This window comes from Anguilla anguilla, chromosome 16, assembly GCF_013347855.1.
Source record: "Anguilla anguilla isolate fAngAng1 chromosome 16, fAngAng1.pri, whole genome shotgun sequence".
NCBI lineage: Eukaryota > Metazoa > Chordata > Actinopteri > Anguilliformes > Anguillidae > Anguilla > Anguilla anguilla.
In genome coordinates this window covers 21,214,842-21,242,770 of record NC_049216.1, presented here as the reverse complement: position 1 = coordinate 21,242,770, position 27,929 = coordinate 21,214,842, and the positions used below count along the sequence as shown (strand labels likewise).

Sequence of the window (27,929 nt, the reverse complement as noted above, 5' to 3'; positions counted from 1 at the left end):
CACTCCTTGTAATTTCTTCTGCCTTTCATTGATAAGCAATAAACTGTGCAATGCTCTGGAGGACATTGTCTGAACTTGAGGAATATTAACCACGATGCATCAGTGTTGTCTAATGATTCTGCCATATTCTCAGCCCATAAATTCATATTTGAACATGCTTGTTTTTCCACTGACCTTGTTTGGCTCAGATAAAATGCCAACTGTTACAATGCATAACCCAGAGCGTAATGTCAGCACAAGTTAATAATCAGTAGCGAGTCTCAGATTGATCTTGGTGTGCCACACACCAAGAGGTGCTTTGGAAGCCAGCATCAAGTGATGGCAGCTACTCACAAGCAGCCCTTCATGCTCTCATCACATCTTGTGGTCTTCTGGTTTCAAGGTACTTCAGTGATGCAGGTGACTGCTACAGATGCAGATGACCCAACATACGGGAACAGCGCCAGGCTGGTCTACAGTATCCTGCAGGGTCAACCATACTTCTCAGTGGAGCCACAAACAGGCGCGTGGTTCCAAATTACTCATATTGGACATTGGGATTTTTTTTTTTAACTGTATCAAATGTATTTTACTCTCTCATTAGAGATTGACAGTGAGAGAGTGTGTGTGAGAGTAGGCCTTCCATGCTCTCATATACTTTTCATGTTATGCTGGAGAGTATCTGCCCACTGCTAGACCAATTTAACTTCAAAAAAAGCATCTTGTGCCAGAACTGCTAGACAAAGGGAGAGAGCTCAGAGAGGGAAAATCCTGCAAGTAAACCAATCCTACAGTAGATATTTTGCTGGATTGCCTCCAAAATTCTAATTCAAATTTGTTTTGGGCTTATCTGCAATTCAAGCATAAAGCTAAGCTAAAAATCACTCTACAACTGTTCTCAGAAAATTCTCCTAAGTTATAAGTTTTGTCAGTCTGCTAGTAGGAAGAATGGCTTGGGTATAATAACCGTTCCAGTGGCAACACAATTATAATCAACTGCTTGAAAGACACCTAACCCTGTGCATTAAACAGATACTTCTGTAAAAATTAAATAAATAAATAAATAAATAAATACAGGTGGTCATCAACCACAAAGTTTATTTTTTAATATGCTTTGTTTAATTTCCCATTATTGCCCTATTAGTATTTAGCCAGTCTAACTATTGACACTGGGCTGGCCAGTGGAGGAGGGCCTCCTACTCTATATTTGGGTTCCTCCCAAGATTTCTTTCCAATGAGCTTTGTATTGCCACTGGGGAGTTTTTTTCTCTCTCAATTTTCCCATTTCCTGTTTTTCTCTAAAGCATGTGTGACAGTGTCTCTGTAAAAATTGCTGTACAAATACAATTGAATTGAACTGAATTTAATAGAATTCAACCACGATGGGTTAAGGGAAAGAATGTGTAATGAATGAGAAGGGGTACAGTAAATAGCCAATTAATTGTAGTGCTAAACTAAGATGTTTAGGTGGATAGGCTGGCCGTTGGGTCTGGATAGAGTAACACATCCTCTGTTTTGATAAGTACAATGACCACAGTGATTTAGGAGCCTGACTTAAAATCTCTTTTAAAAGGCAGCACCTCCTTCAGCACAGTGCTCTTACTACTGCATTTGGTACTGGAAGTACTTGAAGCACAAGTTAATCCCATACAATTTACAGTGGCAATTGTATTTTCTTGGGAGGTCCACTATAAAAATACTTGCCCAGTCCCTCTTAGCTGCAGCCAAGGCTCAAGGGTGGTCTTGATAATGGTGGCTAGTTTAAGATGTCTAGGTCCCTCTGACTTCATGCCTTCTGTCCACAGGGATTATTAGGACAGCCCTACCTAACATGGACAGAGAAGCACGGCAGGAGTATGATGTGGTCATTCAGGCCAAAGACATGGGGGGGCACATGGGAGGACTGTCTGGGACCACAGAAGTGAAGATCACCCTGACAGACGTCAACGACAATCCACCGAAGTTCCCTCAGAGTAAGTGTCCAAGAGTTGTGGTTCTTCCCCCTGAATCTGATCATACAGTCCACACACCTGTTGGGTGACTTGCCCCATTTTTGAATGAAATATCCTGTGGTGAAATCCTGCTTCTCAGACCTTCTCTGGGGAATAGATGGGATACTATTGTACAAATGTCAAAGTGTAGCTGGGTGCTACACTGAGATTTTTAATTGGATACATATTTAGTATTAATGCATGTTTCCACAGCAAATAACTACCGACAAAACAAAACCAGTGAAATATTTATGATGGGTCTCACTGTACACAGCTGAGAGACAATTTGTACATGCACATGTGTATGTATGTGTCTGTTTGTGCATGCCTTGCAAGTTAGTGCATCTGCGTGTGTGTGTTCATGTGTGTGTGTGTGTGTGTATGTGTGTGTGTGTGTGTGCATGTAGGAGCATATATATTTTGTGCCTCTTTCCTTCCAAAATCACCCTCATCAACTTCTCTCACTTCTTTTGTTTTGTTAGCTCTCGCTTTCCATTATCTCACAAAAAAAAAAAAATCTTAAAAGGAGAAGCATTTCCAGTCAGGGTTGCAGTCATTTTCTGGGAATAAAGAGGGCCTGCGTGCTCCCTCTACAAAACAGACCCTTATTGGCTATGGAACAGGAACTGTGTGACTAAATTTATGCCTTGCCCTTTGCCCACAGACAAAAGGACCGCAGATGTATTATATGCAAATCAATGTTAGTTTAATTCATGTAAGGGACTAATTTAAATGAAATGCTTTTTGTCAAAAGCAATAGCATGAAATTAAGTAGCTTTCAACGGTGTCCGTAGCATCATTCATTTATTTGAAGCTAAACTTCAAATTAAAATTCCCTCTACACAATATTGTTCGACATTCACACCACAACAACAGTCCAAGTATATTAATTGGTCATATTATACTTGGAGGGTGCTTTGTTTGATCACATGGCCTAAAAGCATTTGCTACTTTTGAGTAATAATCTTAGGGGAAAACATTTTACTGAGCTTGCCACATTTAAAAATCCCCTTTACTGCATCCAAGGTATTTTTACATGAGGCTGCAGCCTTTCGGCTCCAAGCACTTTCACAGTAAGAAGAGGGGAGGTAGCGAGCCATATGGTGCTCTTGCTTTGCCAATGCTGCAGGCAGGTGTCTGCAGACCTGCGTTCCTGCTACATTTTCACTGGCTGAAATTTACATGTGTGAGGCAGCTGAAGGGTTCTCTGGTCTAAGCACTCCACTGTCTGATTTACTGTAGGCTTAAATAGTCATACTACACATACAAAGAGAAAGTGCTTTACAAAAATGAAATTGGATGATTAAAAGGTTAGATACTGGAGAAATTATTTTCTTATCACAGCTAAAGATGATTTATCTTGTACATTAACATACTGTATATTTCCATCAATTTTTAATCATCATACAATAAATTGTACTTATACAGATTTACACATTTTCAATTAAAAAATGACATTGCTTAGAATCTATGTAAATTAAAATCCTAAATTACATTGAATATTTGGGAACATTATATATATTCTTTTGGGATTGGCTCCAGCACCCCCCGCATCCCTGCTCAGGATAAGTGGGTATAGATGATGGATGGTTGGATAGATATATTTTTGTTTAAAAGATATTTCTTGTTATATTTTATTTAGTATAGGCTTTAATAAGTTTTTCATTGCATGAAATGTGTCCTTCCCTGTCCCCAGGTGTCTATGCGATGTCTGTTGCAGAAGACAAGGTGGTGGGCGAGGAGGTAGGGAGGCTGAAGGCCAAGGACCCCGACCTCGGAGAGAACGGACTAGTCACGTATCGTCTCATCGAGGGTGACGGAATGGGCGTCTTTGAGATCACCACCGACTCCGAGACTCGCGAGGGTGTCATCAAACTGAAAAAGGCAAGAGGGGAATGGGGCAGAGATGGCCTTTTCACGCATGTCTCTCATCCGACTCTGTTAACGTATTGCAAAGAAGAGCAGATTTTGCTGGTGCCACCTAGCAGATGAGTCCATCGCAGTCCATAGAGTTGCAACAATAAAAATAAGTGCTATGTACACAGAGCAATAAAAACAGCAGGAGGAAGGAGGCATATAATTGTATCGGGAGGATGTAATAATTTGATGCAGAACGTCAGAAGGGCACTGGGTAGATGAGTAAGTGTGGTAATTGTTAACAGCACTAGGCTTTCTTTCTCTGACATGAGGGCCAGATCCCAGCAGGGCCCAATTCAACTGATGGAGGAGATGTGACAGACAGAGCGCTCTGATGCTACCACCACTCTGATACCAGGCTGCTCTCCTCAGTAACATAATGCCTCTCTGAAATACCTCTTGGGAAATCATCACCTTTTGCTCTTCAAAGCTTGTCGAAAATTAAAGTCGAAATTACTGACAGAATTGCGGGGATTTTAATCAAGTATTCTCTTTCAACTGCGGGCAGGCAGCACAGCCTGAATATTAAGAGGCGGGCAGACATTATTGTGGATATTATCTACTGCTGATTAGTTTCTGTCAGAGTTATTAGGTGCCAAAATAAAGGATCGAAGAGGGGACCCATGCTGTCAGAAGAGGCTTCTCCAAACCTGTTGGAGGAAAGAACTGGGTCACATTTGTTTTTAGTGAAGGCAATTTCATTACAGAAATTTAAAAAGTGAATAAAATAGGGGAGGGTAGACAACTGTTAACCAATCATTATGGATAAATTGGAGATGGTTCTCCACACCAACTTTCATTCTCACTTTTGTAATTTGCAAGTGAGAGACTGCATGAGAAAGCAAGCTCTTTTAAATTGGTAATCAGAGACCACAGCCGTTGTGTGAAAGAAGAGGGAGGTTTCCTCATGCAAAATGTCCACTGTGTAGAAGCGCAATCATTTCTGAGGGATGTTTCTCCTCCACATATTTTTATGTTATTTTCTTGAAGTGGTAAAAACATTTATTTTATTTAGTTTAAAATAAATAAATAAATAAATAAATATGACCATGTGAATCCAGCCTCCAAAGGCACACCAAAGGATATTTGTCTTTAGAGTGCACATTACTTTTGCAACAGCGCCCTCTAGCTCTTTATTTTATACCAATAAGTGCACGTAAGTCTGAGATCAACAGATTTATTTATTTTTTTGACAACTCAACTGCTTGACACTGTAATATTTCAATATTCAGCCTATATATTAATTGATAAACACTGAGTATATAATCAATGAATGAATATGTACATATTTCAGTTTGCAGTTCTACCATATTTTTGTTTAAAAGAAAAAGAAAAACAATTACTGAATGGTACGGATTGACTTATCCTGGTGTCTCTCGGTTGTAGTTGGTGGATTTTGAAACCAAGCGAGCGTACTCCCTGAAGGTGGAGGCTTCCAACGTGCACGTGGACCCGCGCTTCATTGCTTGGGGACCGTACAAGGACACAGCCACCGTGAAGATCATGGTGGAGGATGCAGATGAGCCACCTGCCTTTACTGCACCCGCCTACAGCTTTGAGGTGGAGGAGAATGCCCCCGATGGGACAGTGGTGGGACGGGTGCACGCTAAAGACACGGATGTTGCCAACAGTCCTGTCAGGTGTGAAAAACTGGCTGCCTACCATACATCCACACATCAGTGCCTTTTTTAATCTTTTCACTGGTAATTAATCATTCCTGATATCAGACAATATCCCCAATACACACACACACACACACACACACACAGTGGGGCACATATGCTACTTTATAAAGCGTGAATCTCATGACACGCATTTAAATTATGTTCAACTGTGTCCTTATTTTTTTTAAAAAGGAACACATGAGCCATAGGTGAGATCGGTTGAACCGGAAGTTGATCCTTTTCAATATTTATTAGAACACTACTGTATCTGTTCATAGAACTGGACCATTTGAATAAACAATATTTATTAAAGTAGCACTGCTGTCAAAATATGTCTCCATACAATGAAAATAGCCTACTTACAGTAAATCATAGAACAATACAAATGAAAGGGGCAAAATCAACATCATCAACCAATTCTTTTATTGTAATACTCAGCCTGTAATGGTAAATAATGTCTGTTTTTATCTTTTGTATGAAAGATCTACATTACTACAAGGTTTCATGTCATGTTAAAAAATCCATGCTCTGATCTTTAAGAATCTGTGTGCTGTATTGAGCCCCATTAGCAGAATAAGTAGTTAATTTGGTGCTGAAATGCATGTAGATGACATAATTAAAATATGCATGACCCACATTCCCTGGTAGTTCAAGTTGCATGCACTTTTCACCCACTGCAGGCATTTTGTGAATCACACGATGATTTAAAAAAATAAATTTCCTGGTACTTTCAATGGTTTAACACATGAAAAATCATCTCTGTCCATTTGTGGATTCTCTCTTAGTTTTAGTGGCTGGATGACTTTTTTTTCTTTTTTGTGATGAACTTACTATGGATCAATGCAAGACTAAGATGTAAATTTAATTGACTGCACTTTGTTTTATTTATTTGCGGAAATAATTTTACTTCGTATTTGTAATGGAAAGTATGAGCTAAGTGTTTAGCAGTAGAATTGTATACAGAAAAACTGAACTTTGAAAAAAATAATCCAAGATGGCTAGGCCAGTGTGTTACTACTAAAACTTGCTACAGTAAATTTAAGCAAACACACCTGCAACTCCATGCAATGCCTCTCCGTTTAGGTACATGATTCCTCGCTATACAGACATTGAGCAGTTCTTTAGCATCGGCCCCGAGGACGGCGTCATCAGAACAACAAGACTTCTGGACCGTGAGGCCCTGCCCTGGCACAACATCTCAGTCAGCGCCACAGAAATTGGTACGTCTGGCTTTTCAAAAGGGGGGTTGGGGACGCAATTTGGTTGGGCCCACATTCCTCACATTCTGTGGCTCCTGACTGGGCAGCCGCGTGGCTCTTGTGCGGTTTCAGTGTCGCCCACACTGCTGTTTGCTTTTGACTCAGACTTCTATGACTAACACTTCCGAGAAAGCCGATGTGAAGAAAGCAGTACATCCATGTTTAAGGAAATCATCTCAAATTTGTTAGTGTTTACTCTAAGAAGACGCCGCAATTTTGGAAAATGCATATAGCATCACATATCAATTTTGAATAACGTTAATTATTCTGTATGAGAGTTTGGTTCCAAAATAGGATACAAAAGTGTTTCATATAATCTCAGTAAATGCTTCGTTTAACTGCTATAGGTTACCATCAAAAGTGTCTGAAAGACAAAAAGTATAAATTCAGGAATTCTTGTTTTTTGTTGTTCGGTACAGGAGGGCATCACCAAGATGCTAAAGTTCGTGTCAACATCAAAGTCAAAGATATGAATGACAATGCTCCCGAATTTGCCACCAAGTATGAAGTTTTTGTCTGTGAAAATGCTTCACCTGGCAAAGTAAGTCTGCTGTAATGCTTATATTCAAACACAGTGTGAATTAATGGTTAAGGAACTTTACAAGAATTAAATTTAATTCCCAGGTTGGGCTCCACCATTATAATTCAGTGCAATACACCTGAATTGTTTTAGTGTATTTCCAAAATTATACAGTGAACAGATAATGGGTTATCTGTAGCTAAAATGTGTCCATGGTAAAGGTTAGTAAGACCTTCCTCGTACTCTGTGTTTCAGCTCATTCAGACGGTCAGCGCGGTGGACAAGGATGAGATGACTCAGAGACAGTTGTTCCGTTTCAGCATCGCACTGGAAGCTGCCAACAACCAGAACTTCTCTCTGAAAGACAACAGAGGTGTGTGTCCAACACTTTGTAGTTGTAGGTTACAATTGGCATCGTATATGACAGTCACTTCTTTAAGGTCTGAATGCTCTGTGGCAGGCGTGTCCTATCCTATCTGAAAAGGGCTGGTGTAGGTGCAGGTTTTAGTTTTATTCCAGCACCTCCGCTCACACCTGCCCTTTTTGGATTAGATTGGACACCCTTGTTCTAAGACATTCTGCAGTTGATACCAATATCAAACCTCAAATTAGGCACCTGTTTATTTATTTATTTATTTATTTATTTATTTATTGTCAGACTAAAAAATGACAGTTAATAAATATTGTACATTCCGTGTGTGTTCAGAATCCTCCGCATGATCATGAACTGGATTACATGGGTTTTGTGAGATACAGGGATTTCCTGCTGAGTGATGGGATTAATGTTTCTTTATACATTAAAAAAATAGTCCCTTCCGTCTGCATAGCACTGCATGCATTTACCTAAACCCCTCCGCAGACTATCAGCAGTTTCTAGAATGAATGCATTTCTGTTGTTGTTGACTTTGATTGAGACATTTAACAGCTGCCGAGGGTAATTATGTACCGTCATCATTAGGCTGGTAATTACATGCAATCTCATAATGGTGTGCATCAATCAATTGTTTCTAAAATGAAGTCCTGACAAAAATGAAAGTTATAAAAGGAAGCATGTTGGTGCATTCATCATACATGGTTCAATCCTGTTTTGAAAATACTTCCAACTTAAATAATAGAGTTAAAAACCAGCTCTGTATCTGTGTTTTTCTGAGTACCCAGAATGCACCCTAATTGCCATTAAAGGGGATGTGCTGGTCAGAAGTAAAATCAATTCAGGCTGTTCCAAGTTGTACCACTGTGTTTGCAGAGGTGTCTGTGCTGTGAGATGTCTCTTCCGCCATTTGATCTTGTTTAATGAGAAGGGAAATGAGGGCTTTTCGGAAGCGATTTCTAAATCCAACAATGTGAGTGAGAGTGATTAGGCCTGTCCAGCCTCGCTGGTTTTATCTGGAGGGAGCAATCATTTCAAATTGGTGCTCATTTTAGCTCTATTTGACAGAGATGCATGTCTCACTCACATTCAGTAGGGGATTTTCAACCTAATCTATTTCAGCATATCATTTTATTTCTCCAGTCAATCTTGACACATTTCTGATGTACTTAGTGTATTGAGCATCAAAAGAAGCTGTTCAAACGCATGCTTTCAGTACACCAAAGTGTAAAAGTATCAGTATAAAAGTAAAAGTATATTTATCCTCTCACAACCTAAGATAAAACAAATACAACTATCCAAGATACATTTTGATACTTTTATAGTCTCATGAATTGTAACCATTTTAAAGAGGATTACAAGATTAAGATATTCAAATCTTAATGTTTTTCACCCATTATATATGCTTATTTGTCTCTCTTATACCCATACGAACTAGAAATAACAGCTCCTTTGTCTTGTAGTCTACAGATAATTACTGTGTTTTTCACCTGTTTGAATACATAATTACAATCCACACATTTTCCCCACTCTCAACAGACAACACTGCCGGTATCTATGTGACTCGGAAAGGTTTCAGCCGAATGGCCCAGGACATCTACTTGCTGCCGATAGAGATTGACGATGGCGGAAGCCCTCCCATGAGCAGCACCAACACGCTGACCATCCGCGTGTGCAGCTGCGACAGCAGGGAAACTATGCTCTCCTGCAACGTGGAGCCCTACATTCTGCCAGCGGGCCTCAGCACGGGAGCCCTCATCGCCATACTGGCCTGCATTGTCATACTTCTGGGTGAGCACTACTACTTAAACAACTTGGAATAAGGGTCCAGTGGGTTTGACCCCTGCATAGAATATGCATGTGATTCATGGTGTCCTGCGATACAATAAGAAACATCATCTTACATGACAGCCCTCCAAGAACACCAGTTGATGAACATCAGAAAAAAGCCCAGGAGGCCACTTTTTGTAGTTGGACTTGGTATTTATTTGTCTCAATATATATTTTCATTTTCTTAGACAATTCACATCATTAGATAGTATTCTTATGGGTAAAGGTAAATGAAGCATTTACATGACGGATGTTTCATTGCTTTACAGTATAACTGAATAAACTTTGTTTGCCATACACCCTTTTCCAGAGTGACTGCAAGCTTGATGCATTTGCATTAAACACAGATGAGCATTTATGGAACTAATTCAGATACATTACTCAGTGGTAAATGAATACAATTCAACAGGGATTGAACTAAAATAGTAGAATTTTTAAACTGCCAAATACATTTGCTAGTATTTTATTAGGAGTATGTGGGCTACTACACTCAAACACACTTATTTCCATATTCACAAATCATCAAAATACCAGTAAAACTTTCACCAGGCGCATTGTGCATACATATAGTCATGGAAACAAGCTGACCATTAAATGTACAAAATTGTAAATAGGTAATATTGCTATATAAAAATAATGTAAAAAAAAACATTCCTTAAAAAAGTTCACTGGAGCTTTTAGTGATCTTCTTGCTCAAATAGACAGGGATACCTACTTAAAAAAATGTAATATGTGCAGAGATCTTGATATTGTAAAATAAAACAGTATTTCCTCTTCAACCTCACCCAACTCACACCTGATTGTTTTCCCTCTGGTGGTACATTTTTTGCAAATAGTTTCAATAAATAAAGGTGTGAAATTGACCTTTATTCTCTCTGTCCCGTGGCAGCTATCGTGGTGCTGTTTGTGGCTCTGCGCCGTCAGAAAAAGGAGCCCCTGATCGTGTTTGAGGAGGAGGACATCCGGGAGAACATTATCACCTACGATGATGAGGGTGGTGGCGAGGAGGACACGGAGGCCTTTGACATCGCCACACTGCAGAACCCTGATGGTGCCAACGGCTTCCTACCCAGGAAGGACATCAAGCCTGAGATGCAGTACCCTCTCCGGCTAGAAGGGCCAGCAGTGGCCAGCAGTGTGGACGTAGACGACTTCATAAAGACCCGCATCTCAGATGCGGACGACGACCCCACTGCTCCGCCTTACGATTCGATCCAGATCTACGGTTATGAAGGGCGTGGCTCTGTTGCCGGCTCGCTCAGCTCACTGGAGTCAGTCACCACAGACTCGGACCTGGACTACGACTACCTCCAAAGCTGGGGCCCACGCTTCAAGAAGCTGGCAGATCTCTATGGCACCAAAGACTCTAATGATGACAACTCTTAACACCTCAGATATATCATTCAGTGCCCCTGTAACATGTAGTGTGTGAAGTTTACTATAAGTATACCACAATTTCATCTATTTATAGTAAACTTTTCATTTTTTTTGTATTATGTATACTTATAGTATACTATATTTTTATGAGGGGACTGAATTTTGACCAGGTGATGAGAGGAAGCCAAAAGACATAAAGACACTTTTGAGGTCTGGAGTGGCAAGTGGAAATCTGACAGATAAGAAAGTTTTTACGGAAAGATTTTTTTTTTTTTAATGCTCAGCATTTTCTTTTATTTTTTGTTGCTACAGGTCTGATTTTACAAAAATGTGTGCAGAGTGGTGGTTTGCTCATGGAATGACTTGGAATTGTTGAAACAGTGGGAAAATGGTTGCCTTATATGAAAAAAAATGGAAAAGTAAACAGAATGGTCACTTGTATAGCACGTCCAACTTGCAAACAGTGCAGTTTTTGACAAAGTTTTTTTAACAACCACAAAATGATGGATTTAACGAAAATGAAGACTCTTCTCAGTCTTCTGTCAAATTCAAAAGAAATCCCCACTTCCGCCAAATGAAGTACAGATCACAAGTAACAAGCTGTGAGCTCAAATCGCCTTAAATAATGGACACTGTTGCTGCGCGGTACATTTTTTGTAACTTGAAAATATCTTAAAGCAAGGTAAAATCCATATAACATGTACAAAACAGTGTCCCTTGGGGATCAGATCTGTGCCCATTGATTCTTTTTTTGTGATAATGCTATTACTGATTATCATTGTTGTTTAATTGTCTTTCTTCATTATTACAGTATGTTAATCTCCCTCATGCAAAAATTTTGTTTTGTCTTGTTTCAGCAAATGCCTAATTTCTGTCAATTTGATGGTACCTATTGGTACAAATGCTTAAGTTTTTTTTGTTAACCATACAAATACCAGTATTTCAACATGTAAGAAAATGTTACATCAAATTTATATTTTAAGAACATTGTACTGTTGCTTTAATATGTGCTTCAGTCTAAGAAGCGGAATACTTTTAAATAAATGCTTTTTATAAAATTATCAATGGGGTTAACAAATCTGTAAAACAAGGCCAATATTTTAGCAGTAAACTATATAATTCTGTTGTATGGTGTGTCCTAAAAGCTGTTAAATAAAACAGGAGAAACAAGGAGCAAATGATGGAAAAATGGTCAAACTCAATGGCCTCAGAGATCATTCCGTGATATCTCCTATCTTATTTAATCCCTTGGTAAATAACCACGTCAGCTACATTACCATCTAATGTCATTTTGTGAATAACTTGGTGGTGCTCTGACCTATGCTAGCTATCTTATCTAAAATGAGAAAATTAGAAGATCTAGCTAGACTTAATTTGCTACAATAAAAATGTATCACTAAGATAGGAAAATAATCCAATCCAATGGAGACAATTTATGATTTTTTTTTTCACAGCTCTTATAATCACCCTGTCATCTGATGTCTTCCACAGACAGCCTGATCGCTGGTGATTCCCAGGTTCTTCAGTTTCTACTTAAGGACATTCCATACTGTTCACGTTGAAATACATAAATATTCTGCACTAGATTTTTATCTTTTCTTTCATCCGCACAATAGCTTTCTTGGTTGCCATACACAGTTCTCTGGCTTGCACATTCAGTTCTCTTGTCTTTTACCTTTTACCTTAGAAGCATTTGAAGAATCTACTTTATAAGGATATAACCCATGCCCTGACACTCACAGCTTTGCATTTATAAATAGAGCAATATGGTAAATCAATTAAATTTGAAACAGCCGATGGTCATTTGTCCCAATACTTATGCTGACTTGACACAGTGAATTGCACTGATGTAATTATTAGTTTGTCTGTTAAAAACAAAAAAAAAAAAAACAAACAACAAAAAAAACACCATAAATAAAAGCAAACACGTTTTGCTTCATAGTCATTGTTTGATCTGAAGTACAAATTTTATTAGTACGGAGGGAAAACAATGCATTTGATACAACTGACCCAGTACTTTTGTATTTAACTACATGTCAATGATGTTTGCTATGTATAAAGTGTTGTTATTTTTACATGGTGAAACCAAAATATATTACATTACCCTTTAATCAAAGCTGAGATCTGCACTTTAACTACACAAGAATAGTTTGATTACAAGTTTAAAATGCAGTACAGAGCCAAATCAAGAAATCAAAATGGCGCTGTCCAAAACATTGTGGAGCTCACTGTGCATGTATACTGTATATATATATATATATATATATATATATATGAGCTTTTCAACCTCAGTCTCCAAGGTATGCTAAAGGTCACAATGCACTTTGGGGAAAAAAATGGGAAGAAGAAGAGAATAAAATTGAGCTTCACTGCACCTGAATGAGGCTTGCAACCAATTTCCCTTGGGAAAGCAGAGGTAAACAGGGAGGGCATACTTCCCTCCCTCTCAATCTGTCCCAGCCATGGTGCTGTATTAAAGATCAAAAGCACAAAAATATACATTTTATTATTGAAGAAAAAGAAAACCAGGACCTTTTTCTGCATTTAATGTCATATAACTGGGGTGATGTTTCCCAAAAGCATAATTTCACACGGTGAGAATGGCCACCACATCAGCTTTACTCCTTCTTTGTGTAATTTGCGATGGCTTATTGCCTGCATGTAGGTATGCCCTAAAGGTACAATAGGTATTTTAATCCACAATTAATTAAAAGGATAGTGGGGCTATCCCTTTGGGTACTCGTAAGGTTTTGGTCACATTCTACTGGCTCCTCTTATCAGTGCATCTCATCTCATGTTCTCATGTCATGCTATTAAAATACACCTTAAGTGTGACACTCACTTACACATACACAGATTCTTCCATCCATCTTACTTGTCTTGCATGTCTTTCACACTTTCCATGAATAATAATGTGCAGTCAAGAATTGGATGATGTTTTGTAACATGTGTTAATATATGCATGTGTCACATGATGCAACTGAAATTGTCCTGAGCAACTTTACATGTAATCCTGCCTGCAGTAAATGCTAGCAGCTGTTAGCTGTCCTATACAGGTATATTCTGTACCAAACACTTTTATTAACCCTGAAGACAATGCAATGCCTTTGTAAAGGTCCACAAATACCTGAGTCATTTAGGATAAATATATCTTGTTTTATCATTAAGCATTTGGCAATAAGTGATAATATTCAGTGCAAGAGTATGTTGTCTTTGACTCATTTTATCTACCAAAGAATAGCAATATAAATCAAACATATCCACATTTAAAATAGCAGCACAAACATTTAGTCAGAGCGATATTGCTTGTGCTGTGCTTGTTTTAAGCCATAAAGCATTGTAACAATGTCAAAATGACCGATAACAGGAAAACAATCTGAAGTGAAGGCGGAGCAAACCTCTGTAATGCGTACAGATCGGCGATATCTCCCGGAATGAAAAGGCTTGTGCTTCTGGCCGTTGCTTTTGATGCATTACAATCCTGTTCTTCTGCTAATCCCTGCAAAGCCCTTTCTTACCAAGAAAAGGATTGATGAGGTTTTTAACATGAGGATTTAATTTTGTAGAATAGCCTCAGAGTTTACTGCTATTTCTAATCAACATTAGAGTCCCTGCAGACTTATCTATTTAGATGCAATGAAAAATAATGCATAATTTCAGCAGGAACAGGTGGTCTCTGGCTGCACCTTGTTAAGAAATTAATGCCAGTCCTGGTTTTGACCAGTCGGTAAGGTCCCTTTGTGGGGATACTTAGTACTATGGATACAAATAATGTTCCAATTGAAGGCTCCAAACATCACTCCAGGTCCAGGAGAGTCACAAGATGTGCTAGTTTTTGACTTAATCTTAAAATCATCAACCATTTTCCATACACAAAAGCAGGGAGGTGAGTCAACAAGTTCACTAGGTAATGAACTACTTTAACTGATCAGATAGGAGCAGCAATAAAAACTGGCAGACCCTGCAGGTCCCCGGGACAAGGGTATAGACTCCCGCTCTACCACATGCAGAACTGAATATATCCATCATTTTGTTAGACCCATCAAAATAAATGAGGTGTCAGCTAATGCAAGCCTTACTCACAGTCTCCTAGCACAGGCGTTTTGGTGGCACCTTTCCTGGGCCCCCTGTCTATGTTTTCAATTCAACAGGGAACACTCTTTGCTGAACCTTATTTCTATTAGCGGAGGCATGCCTGTGAGTATCCTATCCCGGCACCCCCCCCCCCCCCAGGTTAGTTCTCACATTCTTCCTTTGGCTCCTACAGTGCTCCTGACCTCTGCATCTCCTCCACACGGAGAAACAGGTGATGCACTCCAGCAGTCTTTTGGCTGTTTCTTATCTCTCTGATCCATAAAAAGTGTCAGAATTTTCCCAGGGAACCATAAATCAATAGTATCTTTCTGCAGACATTTACTGTGGTGTCTGCATTGCATCTGAGGCAGGAAGAAGAAAGAAAAGGCTCTGAAGAGAGCCACTGTGTGACATACTAATTCCTATTTCTGTGTTGCTGGTTTTGATACCTGTGTGTGTGTGTGTGTGTGCGCACATGCATGTAAATATGAGATGTATTCTCCTCATTGTATTCTTCTAAGGCAATGCGGATGGAATTTATACTGTGCATTACATCAGGGGAATCATTTCTGAAATTGTAGAAACACCCATTTCTTCTCCTTACCATTTGCTGGAGTTTCGGTTTGGAAGGGACCTGGCAACTATGTGAAACCACATAAGGAAAACAGCACACCACATTATACATTTATCTAGTCAGCACTCTTGCTATCACTCGTCAAATTTCCCAGGCAACAACACAGAGGTTGATTCACATTTCAAATGCCAAATGATTATTGATGATCCCAATAATCCCAATGAAAAGAAATTTGGTGTAATTTTCGGCATTCTGAAAAGGTTTTATGCCTGGCAGCCAATTAGGTCCGAGGGGGAAACACTGAATATGGAAAACAAAATGCAATAATTTTGTATCTGACAGGAAAATGAAAACCAAATCTTGAATCATACATAAACAATAGACTGTTTTCTTTTGATTGATAGGACATAATCAAATCTGTCCGTGGGTTGTTTTCAAACTATCGGTCAATGGCCGATTTCAGTATTATCGGCCGGTGGCAGATCAATCGGTGCATCCCCACTAAACACACAAAAAATTCAGCAGTATATTAGACAATCAACAATGGTAATGGAGCCTTTAAAAATAAAAATAATCATCATGCTGGAGGAACTGTTGCTGCCTTTACTATCCTTTTGTCTTTCTGTTTTCATACTGTTACACTCTGTGACCTAAAAGGGTATCTTTCTTCCTCAACCAGAGGTACAGTACCTACTACTCATTGCTTCAACAGTTGGTGGTCATATCCTGTCATTTTCTTTTATTTTTAAGCAATAATATTACTTTTTCTGTATCATTTCTGCCATTTTGGACATTTCTTGGTTTTGCGATCTAGGTCCATTTACTGAACGATCACTTAATAATCATCCTAACATAATATCTAGAGCAATGTAGGAAAATAAGTAGCAGCTACAAATTCCTAAAATGAATTGATGTTTCCTGTTCTTTAAAGTAATAATCTCGAAGATTTTCATTAAAATAAATGTCTTTTAAGTCACTATCTATCGCTGAATTGGGTAACACAATGGTGATTGAGCCTATTTTTATATTAATTTATACTATTATTATTATCATAATTCATGATTAAAAAACTTGGTGTCTGTGGTGACATTCCCGGGAAAAAATCACAAGTGGCGCACAGTTAGTGACGCGTTTTTCATCACCCATCAGTGGTTGGTCCGCCAGAGAGGGTAGGCGGAACTAACGCAACAGGCTCGCTCTTCAACTCACTTGTGTGTGAGCGCCGTACCTTTTTTTCCGGTGTCTGCATGCGTTACAATAACAGAGAAAGGGGGGGTTGGGGGAGTTATGGAACCCTAAAAAGTTTTTGTGTAACATGAGAGATCATATTATTTGTTAATGTAGCTTTCGTATTACATTTAATGACGAACTTTACTAAATTACATAGCTATTTGCACAGCTAACGCTAGCTACCGGACCATGTCAAGAAAGACAACATTAGTTTAGACAACGTTGCGCACAGTATCCATCTCTCATATCAGGTAACGTTGCGTTAGCTAGCTAGCTAATGTAATTAACACAATCTAATGTCGGCTAACAATTAGAAAAAAAACGCTAGCTAACGCTACCGACCGGTACCAACCTCGCAAACCGTCTCTCGAATGCAATGCTACCTTGTTGCAGCGTTGCAGTGTAGCTAACTTAAGGCCAGTTCAGATCAATGATTCACAACAAGACTGGATGCAACTTGCAAAATTCCAAGACGTCTGATTGTAAACGTTCTAAAACTGCAATTAGCGATTTGACAAGGACGGTCTTTTAAAACCTCAGGGCAGGCAACGGCTCTGCTACTAGCCAGTTCACACCGCTGCAATTTTCTCTGCAACATTCTAAAACTGCTTCGCCTCATTGCGAATCATTGATCTGAACTGGCCTTAACGTTATCGTTATTTACATTGCCATCGTGTTCATCAATATATTATAATGATCGGAACAAATCCGGGGTATGTGGAGCAGAGCCGGGTCTGATTTCTGAAGACGTCATGCAGGAGAAAACTAAATAAAAGAATACGGCAGTATGGATTAGCATTGTTATTATTTTATTACGCTTCCTCATATGTTCCTTCAGCCTTTATGCCCTTTTTGATGAAATCTCCTTTGTTTTTGTTTTATTCTTCTTGTTCTGATTGCTAATTTAACACCCAGCTCAGCTTTATTCTCGAACAGTTTAGCTAGCAAAACCAGAAACACCAGGGGTAACATTTTGCAAGGCAGTTGTTTCAAAAATACCACACAAAAATCATTCACGAAAAAGACTGCTTGTTGTGCACGAGATACATAATTGCACGAGCCACAGCGAATCCCACAAATTCTTCTCTACAGTGTAAAGATGTTCATACTGGGCAAAAGGTGGATAAAGAACGTTTGCAGAAATTGATCATCACTAATTCTACCCCAGGTTTGCTATGGCATTTTAACCCGGCTCGGCAGTGTAAAGACATCTTGAGTTAGCCTAATGTTAGACAACGAATGAGTATGTACATAACATTACTTTTATAACAACCGTTTTTTATTCAGTAAATAGTAAGTGTTATAGTTGGCGTGCCAACTGACTGACGTCACACAGGCGACACTGGTTGGATCCGGTTGGATCTATGGGAAGTGAGGTCCAAAAACACACCTGCAATTACCGCTTCTCGCCATTGGCACCGCCATAGAGAACAAAACTGAAATCTTCGAGATTGTCACTTTAACAGTCTACTCTGACAGCCAAGATTTTTGTTCTTGATTTAAATTATATATACACATCTTAGCTAATTTAACATTAAACCCATATTGCTGGCACTATAGCACTACAGCAACTCCAAAAGAAGAAAAACCTTGTGCCTGTTCACTTGGATATACAGATGCCATCAATGTTAACTTAACCTTCTTCAATAATCAGATGTACTGTACATCTAATGATCAAGCAGGTGAAATTCTAAAATGTATGTTTGTGGCATACATGGATCACACTGCTGCAACAGAACATTTACTATACAGAAAGTTTTCCTATATGCAGTGGCCGATGGATGATAAAAGGTTTCCTATGTAGGACATCCAGATATGTAAGGTTAAGGAAAGCTTAACATGATTATTTTTAGACCCACACAGGAGAGCTTGTGAGGAAACAATTAGGCCTTTTGTCAGTTTAATTGAAACTTTACTTAATTTCAGTGTCTCACAAGTCCAATTCACTAGAGGTATTGCTAATTAAAACATATACCCTTGTAGCTCTTAATAACAAGGTGTAACTTCAGGAGGACAGTTCTGCATGCTAATGGTATCTGATTAAATTTATAATAGTTTTGCTGGTTAGAAGATACTTGCTGGAATAAGAGAACCTGGTATATCCTTGTGATGCATGTTACTGATTTTCCAATGCGGACCAGTTTTATTTATTTATTTATTAATTTATTATTATCTTTTGAGCAAAATTAATTAATTAAACAATAAATGAAAAGGCACTGCTCAAGGGCTATACTACAGTGATGAAAGGTAGATAAATAAATATAATATAAAATAATTGAGCAATTAATTCCAACACATTGGTATAGTTAGGTTCTCATGAAAAATGTATTGTATTTTCAATAAGATGTGGCACACACAGTGTACTGATAGTAACTGGGGATGAACATTATTTTTCAGATTTTAGATATTTAGACATTTTAAATATTCACTCACCCATTATACTAATTAACACTGGCTAACTGGGTAAATATCCAGGTCCAAGTGTTAGATAGCCGAAACAGCTACATAGCCAGTTAGCTTATTCTGTGTGTTAGCATCATCAGGGGCTTAGTGCACCGAAAACTTTTGAGGGGCACAGCTCAAACAAAAATGTGGATGGTTTATGATCATCCATCCATTATCTAACCTTCTATCTATACCAGTATTCATTTGGGCGAGAGGTAGCAATACATCCTGGATGTTTTGAAAGGAATCACCATGTGCTTTGTCCCCATACTTTTTTTTAATGAAATGTACTTTAAGCAAATTAAGCTTAAGGATCTTGTGAACATGATAAAGGAAAACAGCTATACTCTACTGTAAATGCATCTATTGATAGACATGCATGCACCCACATACACATTGTATTTTAAACCAATGTGGTTTATATGACATGTACATGTATAAAGAATTTACTATATACATAAGATCTACATCAGGAGATTTTAGAATACCTTCAGCTTTGATACAAGTGATACTTTGTGTGTACAATTCCAGTAAGAAAATCTTTTTGTTATTTTGTCCTTTGAGTGATGCATGCATTTTTTAGGGCATCAGCCGCAGTTTGGTCACATCTTCAGGAATTACAGTATTTTCAGTGAGACTCAGTACTGCCATTGATGGATGAATTCTGTAGTCCATTTTCATAGAAAAAACATTTCTGTGTAATTCTCCATTATCCCAACACTCCTCAGTAACATACAGTATCTCCAGATGGTCTAACATGGACCCTTACAAGATTATATAATTCTTCATTGTATTTTCAATCTTCAAATGGTATTTATTCTTTTTTTGTTTTTTTTTTCATTAGTTTGGAAAAAGTACAATGTTGTCCATATGGACTTAGCTCTTACAGTAAGCCTTCTGCCAAAAAAACACAAAATGTATTGCTTGAAAAGCAAATGGAAAAAAAAGAAAATCATTAAATTGGCATTTAGGGATTAATTGACAGGTCCATACATGTTTATTTATTTGTCTGTGTGCCCATGATATTCCTGTGCACTTTAAAAATCACTAAATAAAAACAAAAAATTATGCAGTGGTACATTTCTATTACATTTTTATCAGTTTTTGCTTGCATTGGTTTGCATAGTTGCATATTTGCACATTTACACATAAATAGGTTCCTCAAAACAGAAGTATTAACACAGATATGTATTCGTGGAAATACACATTTAAATATGTTCAAGTGCTATTTTTTATTTCTATGTTTTTATCCACATTTTATATAAAGCTGGGCAATAGGAATTCAGCCATGACCAATACATTAATGTATTTAACTTTGAATTTCAAGAGGTATTAAAACAATTTGTTTTTAAAAGTAGCATAATTGTTGACCTTAAACAAATGGACAAATATTGAATATACTAGTTCATTTTAAATGTAAGTAAGTTTGAGTAAATCAGATCCAAATCATTTGACACAACTATAAACTGAATATATTATGATCAGACCTCGCTGTCCATAAAGACAATTATGATTTTGGGATGGTGTTGTTTTCAAAAATACCTGTAGTTTAAAAAGGTACAATTCCACAATATATAGGGTTTCCCCAGACCATTAAATAAATTTGTTAAAGGCACTTCAGACCTCACATCTCTACTAGGGCTATGCATTTAAGTTAAAAGCCCACAAGTACTGGCAACAGGCTGTTTGGGCTAACTTTGGAGACAGGGAAAATTACAGCCTCTCGACTTCCGGAGGAAAGAAAGCATAGTTTAAAACAGCAATAGCAACCATTCACTATGGGAAAACCAGCTGAGTAAACACTGAAATCTGGTAGCCTTTCATGGCCCAAGAAATCGTTTCTGAGTCGCTCCCCCCTTTATGTGCAGACAGCCTTTTCTAAACCAATGAGTAAAGAGGACAGTGGTAGACATCCAGCAGGACATATGTTGACAAAAGAGGAAAGGACATGGTATGCTGCCCACCAGACCAGTATTTTCTCAAGCATTCTTACACAGCAGAGTCAGGAAGTCTAATCTAGAATCACATTGACCCACAAGCTCAACGTGCAGCAACCATTGCCAGCTGGAATGTCTTCCTTGTGAGTGCTGCAGGCAAGATGTGTCATGAGCAAATAAAATGTACAGCCTAAAAGGAGTGTGAGCCTGTATGATGGGTCTTAAATGTGAATTCCTTGCACATTCAAACTTCACCAACAACTACAGTAGAAATTTAGAGGCATAACCTCAGGGCTTGAGACTAACAGTGTCCTGACATCCCGGGGGTGATACAAAATAAATAAAATAAAAAACATTTAAACAGAAACCCATGGGACACCTTTGGAATGAAAAGGGAAAAAAGTTTTGTTTTTTTCTTTCCCCCACCATCCTCATTTGTAAGATTACTCAGATTGAACCAAATGGAGCACCCACCTCCGCTTCACTGGCCAATAGCCGACACTCTAGTTGACACTGACAGACAGTAAACATGAGGCATGAAAATAATGTCAACACAATTTATTCCGAAGAACTTCCTTGTGTATAAATAATTTCTCATGCAACGTGTTGTGCTATTTGAAGAGAACAAGTAGGCCTACAACAGAACATGGAGAAGAGGTTCCTAGTGTGGCAGATATTGATGTTAAACCCCAGTACAATGTTAGAACTTGAAGTGAGGAGGAATGACAAATGAAAATATTCAGAGATGTAGCTAGCCAACATTACGACAACATACAATTATGGCAAACACAAATTCTAGCTGGCTGCTTGTTAAGGTAGCTAGCCAGATGAATTTGAGGCATCCTGACTAACTTTATCTGCTAGACATCATTTCACCAGAGATAGTCATGAATATGGCCTGCAACACATCTACCCTAGCAAATACAACATGCTTTTTCGTCAGGAAAAATAAAAATAAAAAATTGACACAGGACTTAAACATATGAATTAGCACTGAAAGCTCTGAGGAACATTTCAATTTGTTGCAACTTATAATATGAGTATTCATGACTGGGATGTGAAGATCCCATAAGTAGAGCAGCAAAGCAACATTATTGACTGTAAAAATGCAGTAGTACCTTAGTGGTAACAGTGGTAAATTGATTTGCCATTACAAAAGGCATCAGCCAGCCATGGATTAAAGGTATTGGCTGAAAGAATCAGGGGGACAATATTAACTGTGCCAGATGATTTTTGAATGGCTGTCAAAGTTACTTTCCCTGATCCGTCAGGGCTTTGTTATTACTGGTGCTTATGTACAATAAGAATAAAAATAATAAGACGTTGTATGTGCTGAGTGAGAACAGGTGTACACATTATTTTGTAGTATAAGCATTGCAAGCCATGCCACTGCTTACACACCTTGCATTTTACAGCCTTGCTTCACTGTCCCATTAAAAATGAACTGTACTCTTGGATGCTCACAGTAATTGCTACTGTTTTTTTATTATTATTTTACAACCACCTAAGTGTGAATATAACAGTCTGTGACACTGGTGAAAAATTACACTCAGAAATAAAACTCCTGTTGCAGTGGTTTGGGTTTTCTTTGTAACTCCCCAAATTAAACTAAAACCCTCTCCATGTTGGACATGAGAACAAGCTGTTAACATGTTGCTTCATTGCACTTCCTACAAACTCCTAACACTTATTTTGGTTTTAGCAGATATGGGCTTACAGAAAAACACCAGCCCAAATAAAAAGGAACGAAATAAAATAGCATTAAATAAGGATGGTTATAATGGATGATTCTAATGAGGAGGTTTTTGTAATTCCAGAAATATTGATGAAATGGAACCCCTTTAAACAATCAGATGTAGAACATTGTATGTAAACTTCTGGAGCATAAGCTGTTATGTAGTTAAATTAATTTAGGGTATATGCATATAGAAACAAATTCCCTTTTGTATGAGAAAGTATTCTGCTAATTCTGTATGAAAACTACTAAAATTACAATTAAATATACCTTGAACTGGTAGTCTTTACTATGTCCTAGGCTATGCTCATCTTGTTCCTTCCGTCGTGCATTTGGCTGACCACCTGCACAGAGTCAGAATGCATACTTATGGGGAGTTTATGAGAACCAGCATATTTCTCTCCTCATTTTACATGCAGATGATTTCTTTCCAGGTCTCACAGTTACCTTTGTGCTGCCTAAGAATACCATGAAGAAATGAAAACTCAAGACAGGTCCCTTCTCTATCTTTATGGGTTCATGGTCTTACCAGAACTTTCACAATTCCCATTAGCCTCCCAATAGCCTTCCTGCAGCAATATTTAATTGTATCCTAAATTTCAATTAGGTTTCCAGTCATGAACATAACTATAAATAGTAGCAGTGGTCAATTAATTCCTATTTATGATCAAATCACAAGATCCTTCTCTTAAATGAACACTGCACATTGGATTTCCTTTGTTTAATCACAATGAATGTTCTTTTTTGTTCATTGTCTTAGCACGTCTATGATAAAATTGTGATAACGTAAAGCTGATTTGTGAAGAAAATTATGATTACACACAAATGCTTCCCATGGTCAGTTCTGGCACGACTAGGCTATTGGGCACATCTATTCTCTGGCACAGGATCTTAGCAGAAAGACCCATCCAGCATCCCAATTTTCATGCTATGATTCACATCAGAAACTCATTTGAGTACATCAACTTAACAGGAGTACACAAGGAAGAGATACACTACATAAAACACAAGGAGCATTGTATCTTGCTTTACTAGCATTTAACACACCCTCTTTTCCAAATGCAAAGATCAGTGATCAAAGTACAGTGCAGGTGTGTGTAGGGTGGTGAATTTTCTTCTTGCAAGCACAAGAGGTGCAGACTTCATTGGCAATGTGTCATCTACTCAATTGAACAAGTCATATTAACAGGAAACAAACTACCCTAATGAGCATTGAACTACATTTATAAAGTCTATTACATAGTTTCATTTTAAATAGATTTTTGTATTTGTCCAGTAAAATGACAAAAATAAGGTGTGTAACAGGTCCTCTACAGAGTGGCATTGTCCTTCATTCAACATTTATACGCATCATTGTCAAATCTTTCATAACATTTTTTCGTTTTGAAATTCTATTCCTGAAAATCGGAGCCTTGTGTAAAATGCAGGCAACTACCAAAATAAAGGAAATACAAAAAATTTCATCACACTCTGCAAAACATTGTTCTTGATTAAACGGCCTGCTCATCCTCTAGATTGATTTTGCAGTTAAGATTCAGGGTTCATTGTCTGTTTTACCTCGGATCTCAAACTAATGTGCAGACATTATGGTTGAGGTGTTTCTACTTTTAGCCCAATTGCCCTGTTGGTTGTTGGATTACTTTGAGCAAGTTCAAGTCTTAAAAACTGAAGAATGCATTTATAATAATAATAAAAATGAAAAATCTCATAACCACCCCCCTCTTTCAAAGTCACAGCACCAACAGTAGCCAAAATAATGGCAAACTGGCCCAGCCCAGAATTTTTATGCACAACTGTGAAGATGCTGGAATGTTAATTGCTTAATTAACTCAAGGACCACACCTGTGTGTAAGCAACAGCTTTCATTATGCATTTAATCCCCAGAGCCCTGTTACTCAAATCACAGCTCTCGAGGTCCAAGAACTGCTGGTTTTCCACCCTCCCTTGACCTGGGAGTCAGGTGTGAATACAGTCTGGCCAATCAGCACCAATTGTTCAGTTAATTACCTGGGGGGGGAAGAAAACCAGGGTCGGATTTCAATTTGAGGTCCAGATTTGAGTATCCCTGCCCGAGAATTTCCTTTATTTATGTTGTTACCTGCCACTTCTCTAGTGAAGTGGTTCCCAACCTCAGTCCTGGAGTACCACTGTGTATGCTGGTTTTCATTCCAACCACAATTACAATCCAAGAATTTTAACAAGTTGTCAACAAGTTAATTTTTATTTATTAGGTGCTTTTCATATTTAGAGGGATTATTTACCCTCTAAAACCACATTATGTCAGAAATAACTGCCATGCCATGAAGAATAAACGATTGTGCTTATTGTGCAACATTGCATACGATTACATAAAAAGGTAAATTATTTTTAAGTGATCAAACCACAGGTGTCAAAATGCAGTCTTAGAGGTCCGCAGTGTCTGCTGGTTTCCGGGGTGTTCTTGGCAGTAGTGGTTTATTTGATTCATTGATTGGCTAACAATCCACACACCTTATTCTCAACCCCATAACTGGCAGCTGATTGAAAGGAAACCCAGAAAAAGCACAGACACTGCACCCCCCTGGAAATTTAGTTTAACACCCTTCACTACTCACATGATACATTTTACTTAAGTCATTTACTCTTCTTGCTTTCAAGAACCCATATCAGCAGCAAGCTAATTAAATACTTGCATAAAACTTGGAATATACCTGGGCCTGTTCCACCCAGGCCAATTGTGTTCTGCATTGAGGACCGCTGACAGGAGCTGATGAAGGACTCATACGATAATAAGGAGCCAGGGGGAAAATCTCTTAGTGGTTAACAACCCCCTTTTTGCTTTCAGATTTCTATGCATTATTTTACCTCTTAAGTTCTTTTGTAATCAGAACCAACCTTTGAATGTGAGATAGAAGTAGGAGGGTGGTCTTTTTTTATTTGCCTGCTGGTCACTAGTCTTTGTCTAGTGATGCACAATCAGGGGCAGCTGTGTAACTAGAAGTCCAGAAGGTCCTATGCATTATTTAGGATTTGGGAAATGTTTAGGATCCCAGAGGCACATGCTTTCCCTTATAGGCCTCTTTTGTTCTGCTCAATACAACTGTGCTAAACCCAAAGCTAGCTGATAATGACCCCTATTTTAGGATAGCAGGGAGCAGCGACAGAAAGAGGGGAGACAGTTTTTGTGCGATCAGTTACGTTTCAGTGTCAGCTGGATGTCAGAGGACGTCATTCATAGCAACCGTTTCTAAGCAGAGATTAGTGAACTGCAGTGTTAATCATAATTTGCTAAAGTTCAACTTCATCAGATGACTTTGATCAGATATTGTTATTGGCAGATGTTGAATGGGCAGAATTATTGATGTGGGACTGGAGCATTTTTGATGAACTCAGGAAAAAAAGAAGAAAATTCAAAACAACGCATGTTTGGGGCTTTATTGTATGGACATGTGAAGTTGTATCTGAATTTTGTGTGTTTACATAGGTCAGAAGTTACAGAAATTAATGTTCTTAAAGAGCCCAGAGTCTATAGTCAGTGTGGTTAACCCTGAAAATGACCAAATTCTTGGTGCAGTATAGGTATGGCATAACTTGGCAGATGGCATACCTGCCATCCCAACAAGGACCTCTTTGTCATTCAGTGCATTGACAACATTGCCCCCTTTGTAAACGTAAAAACAGCAATACTTTGGTTTCCCTTGGATCTGTATTCCATGCTTCCTGACTTGAAGACCTGCCTTTTCCTGACAACACTCAAAAGGAGAAAACGACCTCATCACGTATGAGTGTGTGAGTGTGATTGTTTGTTTTTCTTGTTTGAAAACTGGTAGATGTTGTTTGGTGCCATTTGTACTTTTCATAGACTATTTGTTGTACAAAGCTTTGTGCACTCACAATAATAATACTATAATACTACTCACTTTCATAATAATGTTTTCATGCATTTCTTGTCTTACCTAGTCACAGTAAGATATTCCAGTATTCCAATAGTGCATGGGGTAGATTTTCAACAATAGATATTATTTAATTTGTATTTAGGACATATGCACATACAGTGCATGTTTTTGACAGAAATGTAACTCCTTTTGTGCTCACAATATGTCATGGAATCCTGAGGATATATATCACAATGTTGGAAGATAAGTGAAAGCAAAATGAATAGCCTTGCATCAAAACTAACATTACAGGGAAGGCTTTGGCAAGGGCAGTCTATTCTAGTAATTGTATGGTTTAAGTGATGGTGAATCTCATCAGACAGAATAAGCTAAGAGAAAGGAGAAGGTCTTTTTAAAAACCCACTTTTAGCTTTTTGAAGGTCAGGACAATGCTGCTGAGTACCTTCCCCCAGACTATCAATAATTTATACATTTATAACGGAACTTCTGAGTTTAATACCCGGCACAATTTATAGCCAGAAGTCATATCCACATGAGGCTAGAGGATATATCTAGCTGTTATGGAAAGGAGGGTAAAATATTTCACTTTTAGCTTTGCTAAATGAAGTCCCTGCCTAGACATGGTTCTAAACATCCTCTGTTTTTACATATATTGCAGCTTAATGGCAAAAATAACCCTCTGCTCTAAAAAAAACTATTTTATGTGGATAAAATGTCTTTCATATGTTTTGATTTGTATCTGTCAAAGTACCATGAAATGAAAACTGCATCCGATGTTCCTCTTCGATCGCTGTTGTTAAGGTAAACTGTTTCTTTGTGATTTAAAATTTTTTCAGTTTGCCCAGCTATCTAACTGGTTAGAGGTGCTACTAAATTTCTTTTTTTATGATTTTTATTTCCATCTTTGCAGCGGAGCTTTGGATATATGAGCATCACTTGAATGCCACATATCTAAGCATTGTTACTAAACATATACATTACTTTATGGCCTTTTTCAAATGGATACTTACAGCAGGATAATGTGCCGTTTCACAAAGCACACATTATTCTCAAGTTGGTTCCACAAACATGACAGTGACTTCATTTTACTCCAATGGCCTGCACAGTCCTCAGATCTCAATCCAAAAGAGCGACTTCTGAAAGGTGGAACAG

The 27,929-nt window shown here is 38.2% G+C and overlaps 1 protein-coding gene across 1 annotated transcript in view; it reads left to right on the top strand.

Annotated features, from left to right (window-relative positions):
- Window positions 1–12,085, top strand: part of LOC118215826 (cadherin-11-like) — a 48,720-nt gene extending 36,635 nt beyond the window's left edge. Inside the window, exons 4-12 of the mRNA XM_035396840.1 lie at window positions 383–502; window positions 1,785–1,952; window positions 3,667–3,854; window positions 5,274–5,527; window positions 6,635–6,771; window positions 7,230–7,351; window positions 7,586–7,703; window positions 9,240–9,491; window positions 10,420–12,085. Of these exons, the coding sequence (XP_035252731.1) occupies window positions 383–502; window positions 1,785–1,952; window positions 3,667–3,854; window positions 5,274–5,527; window positions 6,635–6,771; window positions 7,230–7,351; window positions 7,586–7,703; window positions 9,240–9,491; window positions 10,420–10,916 (1,856 nt within the window). The 3' untranslated portion in view covers window positions 10,917–12,085. The remainder of the gene's footprint in view (window positions 1–382; window positions 503–1,784; window positions 1,953–3,666; window positions 3,855–5,273; window positions 5,528–6,634; window positions 6,772–7,229; window positions 7,352–7,585; window positions 7,704–9,239; window positions 9,492–10,419) is intronic.
- The last annotated feature ends 15,844 nt before the right edge of the window (window positions 12,086–27,929 follow it).